The following is a 12,537-nucleotide window of genomic DNA, read 5'->3' as shown; positions in this document are numbered from 1 at the left end:
TGTCGTCGATGTTCGTTGTCGCGCGAAAACGTTCAACCGTCGCTCGACTGCAGAGTTAAAAAACTTATTGCTAATTTTTGTTTTCCCGCATTGTGCGTTTACCTTCGTTTTTCTGCGAAATAAAGTATCATCCTCATTGTTTCGAGAATGGCAAGTAAAGAGAAAAGAGTAAACAGAATGAATACACTATCGGACTTTGTACAAAATTTCGCCGCAGATAATTACAATGCAATAGCAAAGAATATTTGTGAAGACTCGCATTCAAGATGAATATTTTTATTTTTTTCGGACTCGGATTACTTGAAACTATCCGCGCTTAAAAAATACAATTTCTTTCTTTATTTGGTACTATTCCAGATTCGTTTAGAATACAAAGGTTGTACAAGGAGTCTCACTTTTAAAAATGTAAACCTTATACTATAAACATACTTTTGTAACATATTTTTTTAATAATTTATTCACATAAATCTCATTTCCACTGTACATAACATTCGTAATTGCGTTGTTTGTCTATATCTATAGATACATAATTTTATTTATGTATTCTAATGCAACTCCTTGCTGTTACATGTATCTTCACTTCGGCTCATTTAACTCAGATGAACATGTCTTTTTAAAAAATAATTTAATGAATTGAATTTATGCTTTATTATGTGCTTATTAATTATACTAACTAATCACATTTGTATTTTTATCTTTTTCCAGAAAAGCAAAAAAATTTATGTTATTTCATAATGTAATAATGATGAAAGAATTTAAATTTCTATAGATATATATGGAAATGAATAAACATCATAGAACATTGAGTATTATCAATGTAACAATATTTAAAAATATTTGAATTGCAAATATGAAGAGTATAATTTTAATAAGAAATAAATAGATATACTTGTTTTTTTGAAAATTTCTTCAGCAAATTATAATGATGTCCACCAATATCGTGTCTACAACTTTTAAATACAGAAAGCAACATTAGATACTAGTATGCAGAGTGTTTAAGCTCAGTTTTAAATGCGAAATTTACTATTATTTTATAAATGTTAGCCATTGTTTTTTAAAAAAATTTTAAATTATTTTTCAAAAAAGACAGTAGAATAAGGAGTATATCACAATCTAACATTCTTAAGTTCTCATACTTTTGGCAATAAATTTCCTTTATAAAGGATCTAATAAATTTTCTGCTAATAAAATGTTGCTCTTTTGTTGATAGTTATTAGCTTGTATACAATAGATTAACATTTTTATTTAAACTGATAACATCCCAGCATTAACTCTATTATTATCAATTTTTAGCAAAATAAAGAAGTGAACTATAATAAAATTAATCATTTAATAGTATCACTTTATCAGATAGTACTAGTAAATATAGTCATTTAATAGTGCTGTTTTGCACTATTTTAGTCATTTTTATCAATATGATTAAAACTAATATATGAACATCTAATCTTATTCAGGAATATGTAATCTTCTTTCTTCCCTCTTTATCCCCATTCATAATTATTTTAGAGAGATTCAAGCTTAAACATTCAAATATGAATAGAATTCCCACTGTTCTTTACTCCACTTATCACACAGGACGAATTTGATTTAGACTTAAAAGTATTCCTCTGGCAATCATGTTATCCCGAAAAAAGTTATTTATTTTCTGCCGCAATTCTATGTTCATCAAGATAATCCTGTTCGAGAGCTGAATGATTTATCATAATGTAAGTTCTTCGAGTTCTTTTAACAATTCATCTTCTTTCTTGATCTTATCTAGTTGATTGATTTCTAATTGCTTTCCAGCTTTTAGCTGTTCTTTCAATTTAGAAATTTGTTCTAGTTTCTGTGATTTAAAAGAAAATTGTTATTGTAAATCGTTCTAATAACAAAAGAATCAAGCTTTTCTCAGAAATATATATGTACTCACACTCTTTACTTTTTTTATCTTTTTATTCTTTTCCGGATTATCGGTTAATTCCATTCTTATACTTGCTGTGCTTGCAACTTGTCCATTAATAGTGGAACTAGTGTTAGATTCTAACTCTTTTTTAGCTTTCTTTGCTTCCCTATTTTTCTTCATTTTCAGTGCAGCTTTCGATGGATTTGCTATAAAAAGATTCCATAGAATTAATAATGACAATTTCCTATATATGCGCCTCTACTTACATTCAGCATTTGGCCTAGAAGGTGGTTCTATATCATCATGCAATTTAAACGTGATGGTTTGTCCTCTGGCACTCGGTGGTCTATATACTTCTTTTGAGGCTAGAACAATACAAATATTTGCTATATTTGTTCTGGGGTTCTTATATCTAAATAAATTTATTTAAAAAATATCTATTGATTACCTTGCGATTGGCTACAACTACTGACGATACCATCCACGGCTTTATAACTAATAGGTTTCTGAGGAAAAGTATTTGAAGGAAAATTTTGCCATAATACTTCCCACAGTTCCTCTTGGTTATTCCATGGCCGTTGGTACACCAGCGAACCAGTATAATGCCAAATTTTAAACCTAATAGTTTAATGAACATAAATGAACATTGGTATATGATGTATTGACTATATGTTTTAATATATATTTACTAACCCATTGCCCATTCGTAATCTGGGCGCTGTGGTCGCTGTTACGAAATGTTCACCGTCTGGTGACCACTGAAGCAGTGTAGTGTCTGGTGCATCAGTTTTGGCAATAAGCTTTCTATTAGCAATATCCCATAATTCAACGCCACCCCTAAGATTGCCAAATCCGCCCAAAAGCAGAAGTACACAGTGGTCAAGGAAATTAACGTAAAAATTGAATAATAACTACTATTGCCAATTATTGTTGCCTATTAATTAATGATAGAATATCTATTGATGTATGATTAAGTAGTAAAAGGATATTGTTGCCATGTGGATTATAATAGATACTATTCCTGTGTAATGTACCAAACTCAAATATTGCTTCGCACTTAACATTAAACAATGTTGCTTTAGCTGGCATAAACCCATATACGACACAAAACTCTATGTTCTTCGGAGACCATTCTACTGCATGTATAGGACCTTCTTTACCTAATTAGAGAAAATCTTTATTATATTTTTCTAGCATTAGTTTTAATATTCTAAACTCTTTGAGTATTAAAATGAAATAATAGGTCAATTTTTAGGACTTACTTAACATAACCATAGCAGTTTCTCCTTTTGTGTTAAGATAATGCAATGACTGTTTCCCATAATATGATGCTCCACTCTTATCAATTTCAGTATTCGTCATTAATAATGCATTTGTTCCATGTTGGTGCCAATATATATCAATTTTATCTGCCTAAAAAACACAAAATAACATTATGTTAATAAAAGAAAAAGATAAATGTGTAACTAATCAAAATGTGACAATTTACCTGGAAGAAGCTTTTATTTGCAAGTGATTCTCCAATCTCGAATTTTGGGTATTTAAATAATCTTCCAAAAGAAGGTTGACCTGCTTTCCCTAAATTACATTTTAGGATGTTTTAATATGTGTAAAATTAATTCATAATTAACATACCTATTATAAAAAATGTTGAATAAACATTCAAAATCAAAATAGATGTAAATACCTGGCATATAACAGATAATATGGTATGGAGCATTCCCAGGTGCTATACTAAATTTGGCAATTTTGGCTGCACTTATTTTATGTACATATCTATCAAAATTTTTATCTTCATATAAAAGAACATTTCCACCACTTATTAGACCACAGAGTTTTTCATCACTTGACCACTGTGGTTCCCTATTTTTTTATGAAATAAAAAAATTATTTTATTTATCAATGATAACTATCATAATCATTTTAATCATTATTAATCTATACTTTTAAATATAATAAAAAAGTAAAGTTATAATAACTAATATGTAATATATTACCAATTAATCTGCTTCTTCTGCACAAAACTATGAACTAGCTCACCATTTTCAGATTTCCAAATGTGAAGATTTTCTGTTCCCTGAGGACTTGTTTGTGTTACTGAAATTATATTATATAATTATTTTTATATAATTTTATATATTTTTGATATTTTTATATAATTATAGACTTAGTATTTAATTATTTATATTTCATATAATTCACATAGTTATATTTACCATACGATTGTTCCCAAGTTGTAAGATATGTACTTTGAGTAGAGAATTGAATGGCACAGACTTTAGGTTGTGCAATTTCAGCAACAAGTTTCCAACTCTCACAAAGTACAATTTTAATATCAATTCCATTAACCCATGCAAAATATTTGCCATCTGGGCTAAAAAGCATAGCTTTGCAGGTCTTGCTATCATCTTTAGGAAATACTTTAACTGGTTCATAAGATGGTGGACCTTGTGCTAGATTTATACCAGTGGTTCCTCTCACTACAAGATTATTAGAAATGTCAATATCTCTATTTTAGATAATATATAATAATAAAAATAATATATATATTAATAATTAAAATTACAGATTTAAATCGACACTTTTATCTGTTTTATCTGTCAAATGAAATTCAAAATAACAAATAATATGTCCAATATATATATCGGGTGGATTGATGTCGTAAATATTTCTCATATTCAAGTGGTAGCATTTTTTTTATTTTGCTCTCACATAACTCACGTCAGCAGTGGCGTTCGGAAAGTAACACGTCATCAATTAAAGGTTAGAACATAACATTTAATGAAAATATATAATTTTACTGTCTTCAATTTACAAATATTACAGTTACGAACAACATTGTCTTAAGACATTAATGTTGTTGCGAATAATATTCGAAATATCAGATGCCAGAAAACACATGTTCAGCACGTTTATCGCGAACAATGTGCCGCCGGGACATCGCTGTAATGTCGTTTATATAAACCGTCTGCATCCTTGAAAAGTGATTTTCTCAAACGATTGAATCTCAATTAAGGACAACACTCTTGCGAAATGGCGAATTTCGGCGTAAATGCTGAAGAAAAATACTTACCAACGACACAGGGAATAGGCGAAGCCATTTTACCACCGTTACCATGTGGTATCGTACCGACAATCGACCGAAAGTCGATTGCTTACGAACTCTTCGATACACAATCGATTAACGTTTTTCAAAATATTACGGATGGAACGCGATGTAACTTGATAATCGCGCGATAACAACCGCAAGTGTCTACAAGTGTCACAGGACTTGCCATGAATGAATCATACGACAACGCAATAAATCTTTTCTTAATTAGATGCTTCTAATTAACGACTCGTCACCGCATTTTGCAGACGGACGATTGTACGTAATTAACGCGGATGTTGAGCGACATCGTCGACGATATCGACATTTTGGAAAGAAGAAAGTAGATTGCGAAACTTTTGATGTTTTCCCAGCCTCGATATATTATGATAGTAATCTCTCATAACCTAACAATCGTCGCGGATATCTCTACGAGTCTATTCTATTGTTATTTAAGTAGAGTATAACACTAAACAGGCGCGCCTATTTTATCGCGTGCATACCACGTGTGACGAAAGTAGCGTGCAGTGTTTCCTAATGTTTCTGCAATTAATATTTATCACGTCAATGTGCAAAATTCGTAGGCGTACATAAAGATCTATGGACGGAACTATACACACACGCAATCGTAGATCTCTTTGACACCCACCGTATTACGTAGGGTATGGCAAGCTCATGCTTCAGGTAAGTGTTATTCGCTGTTCTCTTCGTAAAACTTGGCGTCATGTCGCTTTCCGTGTTCTGCAGACGTAACAAACTCTATGGGTTCGATAAGATCATATATTTCTTATCTTGTTATTTTCGCTTTATCGAGGTTATGTTCCCGCGCACACGCCCTTCGCGTGAATTCGAAAGTGGAATAATTTCACTCTTCATTGCGTGTCACACATTTGTCAGGACAGGTTTCTCACTTTTCTTACTTTTGTATACTTTTCAATTAATTGTTTAGATTAATTTGGAAATATCGTAATATCTCTTTGGTAAACAATATTCGCAATCATTTACTACATTAATCATATCAATCATTAATTTATCATATATATAATTCTATCTGTATGTCTGTTTCCACAGTGATGTGGATGAGTATGGTTTTGAACGGCCACAGGACTTTGATTATGGAACTTATGAAGATTTCATGTCAGAATATCTTAAGGTACTCGCAAAACTAGCCAAGAAATGGGCAAAAATTATTGGTGAAGGAAAATCACCGCAACGAAGTATTACAATAAAAAAATATGTCCGTAAAGGCATTCCAGCAGGCTATAGGGGATTGGTAATACATTTTCAAATTCAATTTACTTTATATTGATTCTTTATATTTGAAATTGGAAGACAACAAAAATTGGGTCACAGGTATGGCTTGCTGTGAGTGGTGGAGAAGACATGAAAAATGCATCACCAGATCTTTATGAAAGATTACTGCAGTCCCCATATAATCCAGAGGTTGCTGACGTTATAAAAACTGACTTGCCAAGAACATTTCCAGACAATATATTCTTTAATAATACAGAGAATCAACAACATGAATTATACAATGTTCTGTTGGCTTTTGCTCATCAAAATAAAACTGTTGGATATTGTCAGGTAACACACTTGTTATATATAGTTCCAAAAACTATACTACTTATAACCATTAGACAACAAGAATAGCTTTATAAAGGAAAATAGATATACACAATAGTATATATAAGGAATATCTTATACGTATACACTTTTCCTTATTTAACAGTATGTCCAATATTTTTTTAGGGTTTAAATTACATAGCAGGTCTACTTTTGCTTGTAACAAAAAGCGAGGAAACAGCATTTTGGTTGTTAAAAGTATTAATTGATAAAATCTTACCAGATTATTATACACGTACTATGGATGGTTTACTTATTGATATCGATGTGCTTGCTGAGTTAGTAAGGTAAATATAATTTTAAAAATTTTATAAAAACTTTATAATATATTATTTGTTGATAATATTTGTTCCAATATTAAATTTGTGCAAGGATAAAAATGCCTGACGTATATCAGCATGTGACAAACATAGGATTGCCTTGGCCAGTAATTACAACAAAATGGTTTGTGTGTTTATTCGCAGAAGTTTTACCCATAGAGGTATGCTATAATTAATATTGCATAATTTTTCATACATTCTGAAAATATCATTAATGATATTACTCGTAATTGTTTAAAATATCTTTGTTATGAAACATTAAAGATTTAACTAATAACTAGTTTGATTTAACAGACTACTCTACGTATTTGGGACTGCCTTTTCTATGAGGGCACCAAGATTATTTTTCGCGTGGCGTTGACACTTATAAAAAGAAATAAATCTAATTTGTTAGCTTGCCAAGATTTCGTCACGTTAGCCGAATGTTTTAAAGAAATTACAAAGGACAGTATTGTTTTACGATGTCATGACTTTATGCAGGTACGTAGCTTATATATTATGTATAAGTGTTAAATAGTGAAGCAGATTAAATCAAATTCATTATAATGAATATTATCGGACTATTTTTCAGAGTATTTTTAAAGTACCTGGATCACTGCCTGGTAGCACAATAGCTAAGTTAAGAACAAAGATAATGCAACAGCATATAGAACAAAAGCAGGATAAGCTAGGACGATAGTATTTATGACCGATTTCTCACACGTACACCGAAATATTCTAGTCTTTGTTATTCATTTGCATCTTTTGCAAAATGAATACATATAAAAATGTATTATATTGTTATTGCATAATTATATGCCATTGCTGTACATATGAAGTCTGTTTAACAATGTAAGAAATTGCACACTTTATTCAATTATTATAATTTTACCTTGGCTCATCATTGTATATACATATCATAATAAAAGACCAAAAATGAGATAAAAATAAAACCACTGAGAAAATAGTAAAATAAAATATAATTGTGATATAAGTTGTAATGAAAGTTATGCAATTGTGATACTTTATAGAAAGAAATTGATATTAGAGCATTATTTAAGAGAATAATTATGCTTGTATTACTTTTTCTTTTTTTTATCGTAACACATAAAGTTTATAGGATCTTTGTTTATATATGTAGAAGAATTCTTCAGTCTGGGATATAAAAATTAATGTATAATCAGCATACACATAATTTTACATGTAGCTATAAAAAAATAGTTTATTATAGATAAATAAAAGATTAATATGTATATTAAAATTTGGTTCCTAAATATATTTACATAAATGAAATATAAGTTACATATAAACTATATAAAATTGTATCATTATTTTTCAAGCATATCTTTTGCCTCATTAATTTTGGCAGCTATATATGGAGAGCCACCACGATCTGGATGATTGACAGACATTACTTTTTTAAATTGTTCCTTTACTTTTATTTTACCAGCTGTGGGCGACACTCCTAGAATGAGACTAGCTTCACGCTTGGTCATTTTTGGCTCAAAACCACCCTTGTAATACTTGCTATTTGCTAGTGACTATAAATATTAAAAAGAATTAATTATTTTAATATATATATATATATAATTGCAACTGTGTGAAAGTAGTTAAAGAAAAATAAAGATTACCTGGGAATCTAGCATCTTCATTGTTTCTGCCATCTTCTGTGACAAATTTGGCATTCTTTTAAGTAGGTAACGACCAGTAAAGCCCACAATAGCAAGACCAACCCCTGCAGCTATAGCTGTCGCCTAAAGGACAATTATTAGTTTTTACACAACTTAAACTCAAAATTCCGAGCATAGAGCATAATATCTTGACGGGGTTAGAGATGTATGTCATGAAATGCGCAATTATTGCACAAGACGACCTAACCTAAAGTTTTCAACATTAAAGTTGTTAATGCTACGTTAATTATCAAGTGACAGCTCATATAATTTATACAAATGTTTATATAGCAAAATTCTTATTATTTTATTACGATATTACGTTTTATCGATACGTTTAATAACGATATACGTATGTATCTACGGCACTTTCAACATTGTAATTTACCTGCTTTTGCATATTTCGAAGAGTTTATGTTAATACAAATAATGATTAGCATTTTTTAACAATATACGAACCACGATTTGTAATTCGTTAAATATTCTTGAATTCTTACCATTTAGTCTCGAAACAACAAACGTGTAATTTTGTATATAATAATATCGTCGGTAAATATCGATTGAAGAAGGTTTGAGTCTTGGATGTGATGTCGATTTTTAGTTCCAAAATGTCTGCTACGAGCCGCCACCATATAAATCGACTAATCGAAGTGATAGATTTAAGATAGTAGAATAGTAGTAATAGAACAATTGAGGTAGTGATAGCTTCAACAGTGTTGCTTTTATTTCTCAAGTAGTATAACTCAAAGGTTAATCAGACATACTTCTTCCTTACATAGGAACATGAGCAAAATTTAACAGGCTGTAATTTCAGCAAGAATGACGAATGAATTATTTTAAAGCTTTCTACATTTCAGAAATATTAAATGCATGTTATTGTAGTTTATCGATAAGATCGAGTTAAACGACAATGTGTAATTACAATGTGTAATAACAATTGTTCAATTTTGAACTTTATTTTTCAATAGAATTTTTACATGGAACATATTATTTATACCAAATATATGATACAAATATATTAAAAAAAAAAAACGTTAATCTTTCTTTTAATTTTTTAATGAATTACGTGGACCAATTCGTTGCAAGCAATCAAAACGAAAAGTAGATTTCTTACTTCAGTGTTAAACAATTTGACAAAAGAAAATTATATTGCAAGTTGTTGAAAAAATGTAAATTAAATAGACGTTCATTCACACAGTACAACTTGACTAACTTTATTTAAAAAATTTGGAATTTGACGGATTTCGATTATTCCCGTGTTGCTATTACTCTTGCTATTACCATTTTATTTAGTCTACAGCACATTGAGAATTTTCAAATATGTTACTACGACACAGATCATACAGAGAGACTTTCTACTGATAAATTGAGGTCGTAGCACGACTTAACGGCAGGTTAGAGGACCTTTTATTTGCAAGTAACACAACTCTCAGTAGCAAGACGAAGGACCTTTTACTTTTAAATAATATAACTCAACAACGATTCACGACACTTACGGACTTTTATTTTTAAATAATATAATACAATAAAAAGAATCATAAACGCGAATCAGGCGTTTATGATTCTTTTTATTTTTTTATTTTTTAGTTTTGATATTTTTAGTATTCGATTACTTGAACGTTGGCTTTCTTTTTTAGTAATTTCGCTATAATTATCTCACTTGTGTTGTTTTCGATGATATGTATGTCGAACGTAGTAAAATTTTTATTCTACGTTATCGATCTTTGCACGTATTGCCTGTCACACATACACATAATTTATTTTGCACAGATCTTGTGCATTAAATATATTCTTTTCAGCTGCATTTTCCACGTTTATTACCCTCCCCCCTTTTCTCCTCGTACATGAGAACATAAATTATTATATTTCAAGTACAGAAAGTGCAATAAAGTGCAACCGTAAAATCCCTGTGTTAGATGCACTTTTTACACTCATTACATATGAAAAAGAGAAAAAATTGAGACGCACTTTGGAAGAGAGAACGAGAGGAGGTAACGAGTGTAGAAAGCAGCTAAAACGGACGGATACGTCGTCAATTAGCTGAAAGTGTTTCTGTGTACAAACGTGCTTGTAAACAGCAACGTGAATTTGCTATCGCACGAGGAGATAGCCCGTTGCCAGTTCTCGAAGTCAATCGACTCACGTTGACCCTCTCGAGTTTCTGGAGCAGCTGATAACAACCGACAAGAACCGAGCGCGAAGCGAAGCGCACGACTCTACAATCTTGTTTCCAAGCGTCTCGCAGATACCACGGGAGGTGACTATAAAGAGTCTATAGGCGCGCGCGCGAATGCAAGCACGTGTGTATGTATACATATATATATATACGTATGTATGTGTATTACACAGTCGTTACGTTCGCGTGCGTGCATATATGTGTAACGAAGTAGGGTGTTGCGAAATGCACAGAACGAGTCGCGCGTTTCGTATGTATAAATATCAACTACTGTTGAACCCGATCTCCAGCAAAACTCTGGCCGTCAAAACTTTTAAATGTTAGCGCAGCTGTCTAATCACCAGCATAAATTACGCGTGACTTAGCGAGCGAGAAATTGAATTAACATACATCGCCCGTCGGAGGCTTATTCGGAGAGCCATACACGTATGTGTATGTCTGTGTATGTGTGTGTACAGATCCGTCGATTGCGTCTCGCCGGGAACAACATTCGAGTCTTATCATCGCAGCGAGATATGTATTAGGAACAGCACGGCGTGTACCTCGTAGATTCTCGCGAGTCCTGAGGAAATCCTCGTGACAGAATTAGCTGACTATCGCCGACACATATCGAAATATCGCACGCCCTAGTAGCATCAGTACCATCAACATTGATTACTCCGTTAGAGCACTGGTTAATTCGATGCCCCTCTCAGCGTGTGTCAGACGGCGAAACCGGTATGAATTCGTTAAGTTCGAATTTCATAGACGCGGCAAGAGTGACCTCCACGTGTTTACTTGAGACAATCTGCGATTCCACGAGACGCGCGCGTTTTTTTCATATGCATACGCTGACAGCATTAGGTCCGTAGAACGCGTAAAAATGTAAGCAATAAGTGAATTGGTCGGCGGCAGTCGATTATTCTCCTCACGGCTCGGAAACAATCGACTATGATCTCTAGCAGTACTCATTAGTCGGCCAACAGTTGGTCCGCTGTTAGATTCTATTGCTTAGTTTACACCGAAAGGATTAAACGCGGATTAACTTATACTGTGACCAATCGCAGTTGATTTTTATAAGAATAATCGACTGCGATTGGTCACGGTAGGTCAGTCCGCGTTTAGTCCTCTCGGTGTAAACTAAGCATATACATCGGGACCGCTATAGATTCAACATTGATCCAATGCTTTGTGCTGTTCGGGGATCGATTGCCTCAAATCGAAACAATCGACTACATGCCGTGGGCTCTTATTCCCTCTTTGATCGATGAAAGTGCCTCTAAAAGTGACTTACTAGCCTCCGGATTGGCTGTAAGCCACTTTTGGAGATACTTCTATTGGTAAGAGACAGGGAGAGAAAGACAGACAGAGACAAAGAGAGAGACAAAGAGTCGAGAACAAGGGTCGAGAACAAGATTTTTAATAAGTTACCTCGCTCGGTATAATGAATCAGAAACTATCTATTCGTCAAATTTATGTATTTGTCACTTTTATCAGATTTTGTAGAATTTACATTGCAAGAGAATTCCGGCATCAAGAGTATATATTTTCAAAGGGACACAAATGAGGAGCGACGATTGTTCACGCTGAAACGTGAAGAGAGAAATGCGATTCCCGCTGTCCCTCGACAGCGAGTGTACAATTTCCTTGACCGTCCGCCCCATGCCAGTCGGGTAATCGTGGAAAACGATACCGCGATGAAGTAGCTCGTTCTGACATTGAAAATTATACAAACATGATCTCCGTACCTACACACACACACACACACACACACACACACACACACACACACACACACACACACACACACACACACACAC

The 12,537-nt window shown here is 32.6% G+C and overlaps 3 protein-coding genes across 6 annotated transcripts; 1 reads left to right on the top strand and 2 right to left on the bottom strand.

Moving 5' to 3' along the window:
- Positions 1-426: 426 nt before the first annotated feature.
- Positions 427-5,104, bottom strand: LOC116848975 (eukaryotic translation initiation factor 2A). The gene is made up of 12 exons (XM_032825664.1): positions 4,956-5,104; positions 4,099-4,362; positions 3,880-3,979; positions 3,570-3,745; positions 3,372-3,460; positions 3,145-3,295; positions 2,872-3,042; positions 2,576-2,750; positions 2,331-2,500; positions 2,149-2,247; positions 1,910-2,088; positions 427-1,825 (listed from the first exon to the last, which is right to left on the bottom strand). Exons 1-12 carry the CDS (start codon positions 4,981-4,983, stop codon positions 1,700-1,702), a joined length of 1,728 nt encoding a protein of 575 aa, XP_032681555.1. The 5' UTR covers positions 4,984-5,104; the 3' UTR covers positions 427-1,699.
- A 10-nt stretch (positions 5,105-5,114) lies between these two features.
- On the top strand, positions 5,115-8,071 carry LOC116848977 (growth hormone-regulated TBC protein 1-A-like). 3 transcript variants are annotated; one of them, XM_032825667.1, is made up of 8 exons: positions 5,115-5,249; positions 5,555-5,654; positions 6,042-6,243; positions 6,324-6,554; positions 6,720-6,880; positions 6,966-7,074; positions 7,208-7,393; positions 7,485-8,070. In XM_032825667.1, exons 2-8 carry the CDS (start codon positions 5,635-5,637, stop codon positions 7,590-7,592), a joined length of 1,017 nt encoding a protein of 338 aa, XP_032681558.1. In that variant the 5' UTR covers positions 5,115-5,249; positions 5,555-5,634; the 3' UTR covers positions 7,593-8,070. The 3 variants fall into 3 exon arrangements, with proteins under 3 accessions (XP_032681558.1, XP_032681561.1, XP_032681560.1); XM_032825670.1 differs by lacking the exons at positions 5,115-5,249; positions 5,555-5,654 and adding an exon at positions 5,783-5,872 and having other exon boundaries at positions 7,485-8,071; XM_032825669.1 differs by lacking the exons at positions 5,115-5,249; positions 5,555-5,654 and adding an exon at positions 5,797-5,950 and having other exon boundaries at positions 7,485-8,071.
- A 70-nt stretch (positions 8,072-8,141) lies between these two features.
- LOC116848978 (mitochondrial import inner membrane translocase subunit TIM14) lies at positions 8,142-9,208 on the bottom strand. Of its 2 annotated transcripts, none has more exons than XM_032825672.1 (3): positions 9,060-9,208; positions 8,524-8,646; positions 8,142-8,433 (listed from the first exon to the last, which is right to left on the bottom strand). In XM_032825672.1, the coding sequence occupies exons 1-3, from the start codon at positions 9,060-9,062 to the stop codon at positions 8,221-8,223; spliced, it is 339 nt and encodes a 112-aa protein (XP_032681563.1). In that variant the 5' UTR covers positions 9,063-9,208; the 3' UTR covers positions 8,142-8,220. The 2 variants fall into 2 exon arrangements, with proteins under 2 accessions (XP_032681563.1, XP_032681562.1); XM_032825671.1 differs by lacking the exon at positions 9,060-9,208 and adding an exon at positions 8,951-8,977.
- Between the last annotated feature and the right edge of the window lie 3,329 nt (positions 9,209-12,537).

The sequence above is a fragment of the Odontomachus brunneus genome, unplaced genomic scaffold (genome assembly GCF_010583005.1).
Source record: "Odontomachus brunneus isolate Ranch 3 - 2012 unplaced genomic scaffold, Obru_v1 Obru_scaffold_103, whole genome shotgun sequence".
Lineage (NCBI taxonomy): Eukaryota > Metazoa > Arthropoda > Insecta > Hymenoptera > Formicidae > Odontomachus > Odontomachus brunneus.
The sequence above is the reverse complement of the archived record's forward strand: the minus strand, read 5'-3'. Positions and strand labels throughout refer to the sequence as shown.

Excerpts from the sequence above, each read along its gene's own strand:
- LOC116848975 (XM_032825664.1), bottom strand. The coding sequence starts at position 4,983 with ATGGCTTCGCCTATTCCCTGTGTCGTTG. Across the intron at positions 3,461-3,569 it reads TATTATCTGTTATATGCCAG|GGAAAGCAGGTCAACCTTCT; the intron begins GTATTTACATCT and ends AATGTAATTTAG. Across the intron at positions 2,248-2,330 it reads TAGTTGTAGCCAATCGCAAG|CCTCAAAAGAAGTATATAGA; the intron begins GTAATCAATAGA and ends GTATTGTTCTAG.
- LOC116848977 (XM_032825667.1), top strand. The coding sequence starts at position 5,635 with ATGGCAAGCTCATGCTTCAG. Across the intron at positions 6,555-6,719 it reads AAACTGTTGGATATTGTCAG|GGTTTAAATTACATAGCAGG; the intron begins GTAACACACTTG and ends ATATTTTTTTAG. Across the intron at positions 7,394-7,484 it reads GATGTCATGACTTTATGCAG|AGTATTTTTAAAGTACCTGG; the intron begins GTACGTAGCTTA and ends ACTATTTTTCAG.
- LOC116848978 (XM_032825671.1), bottom strand. Across the intron at positions 8,434-8,523 it reads TGAAGATGCTAGATTCCCAG|TCACTAGCAAATAGCAAGTA; the intron begins GTAATCTTTATT and ends TAATATTTATAG.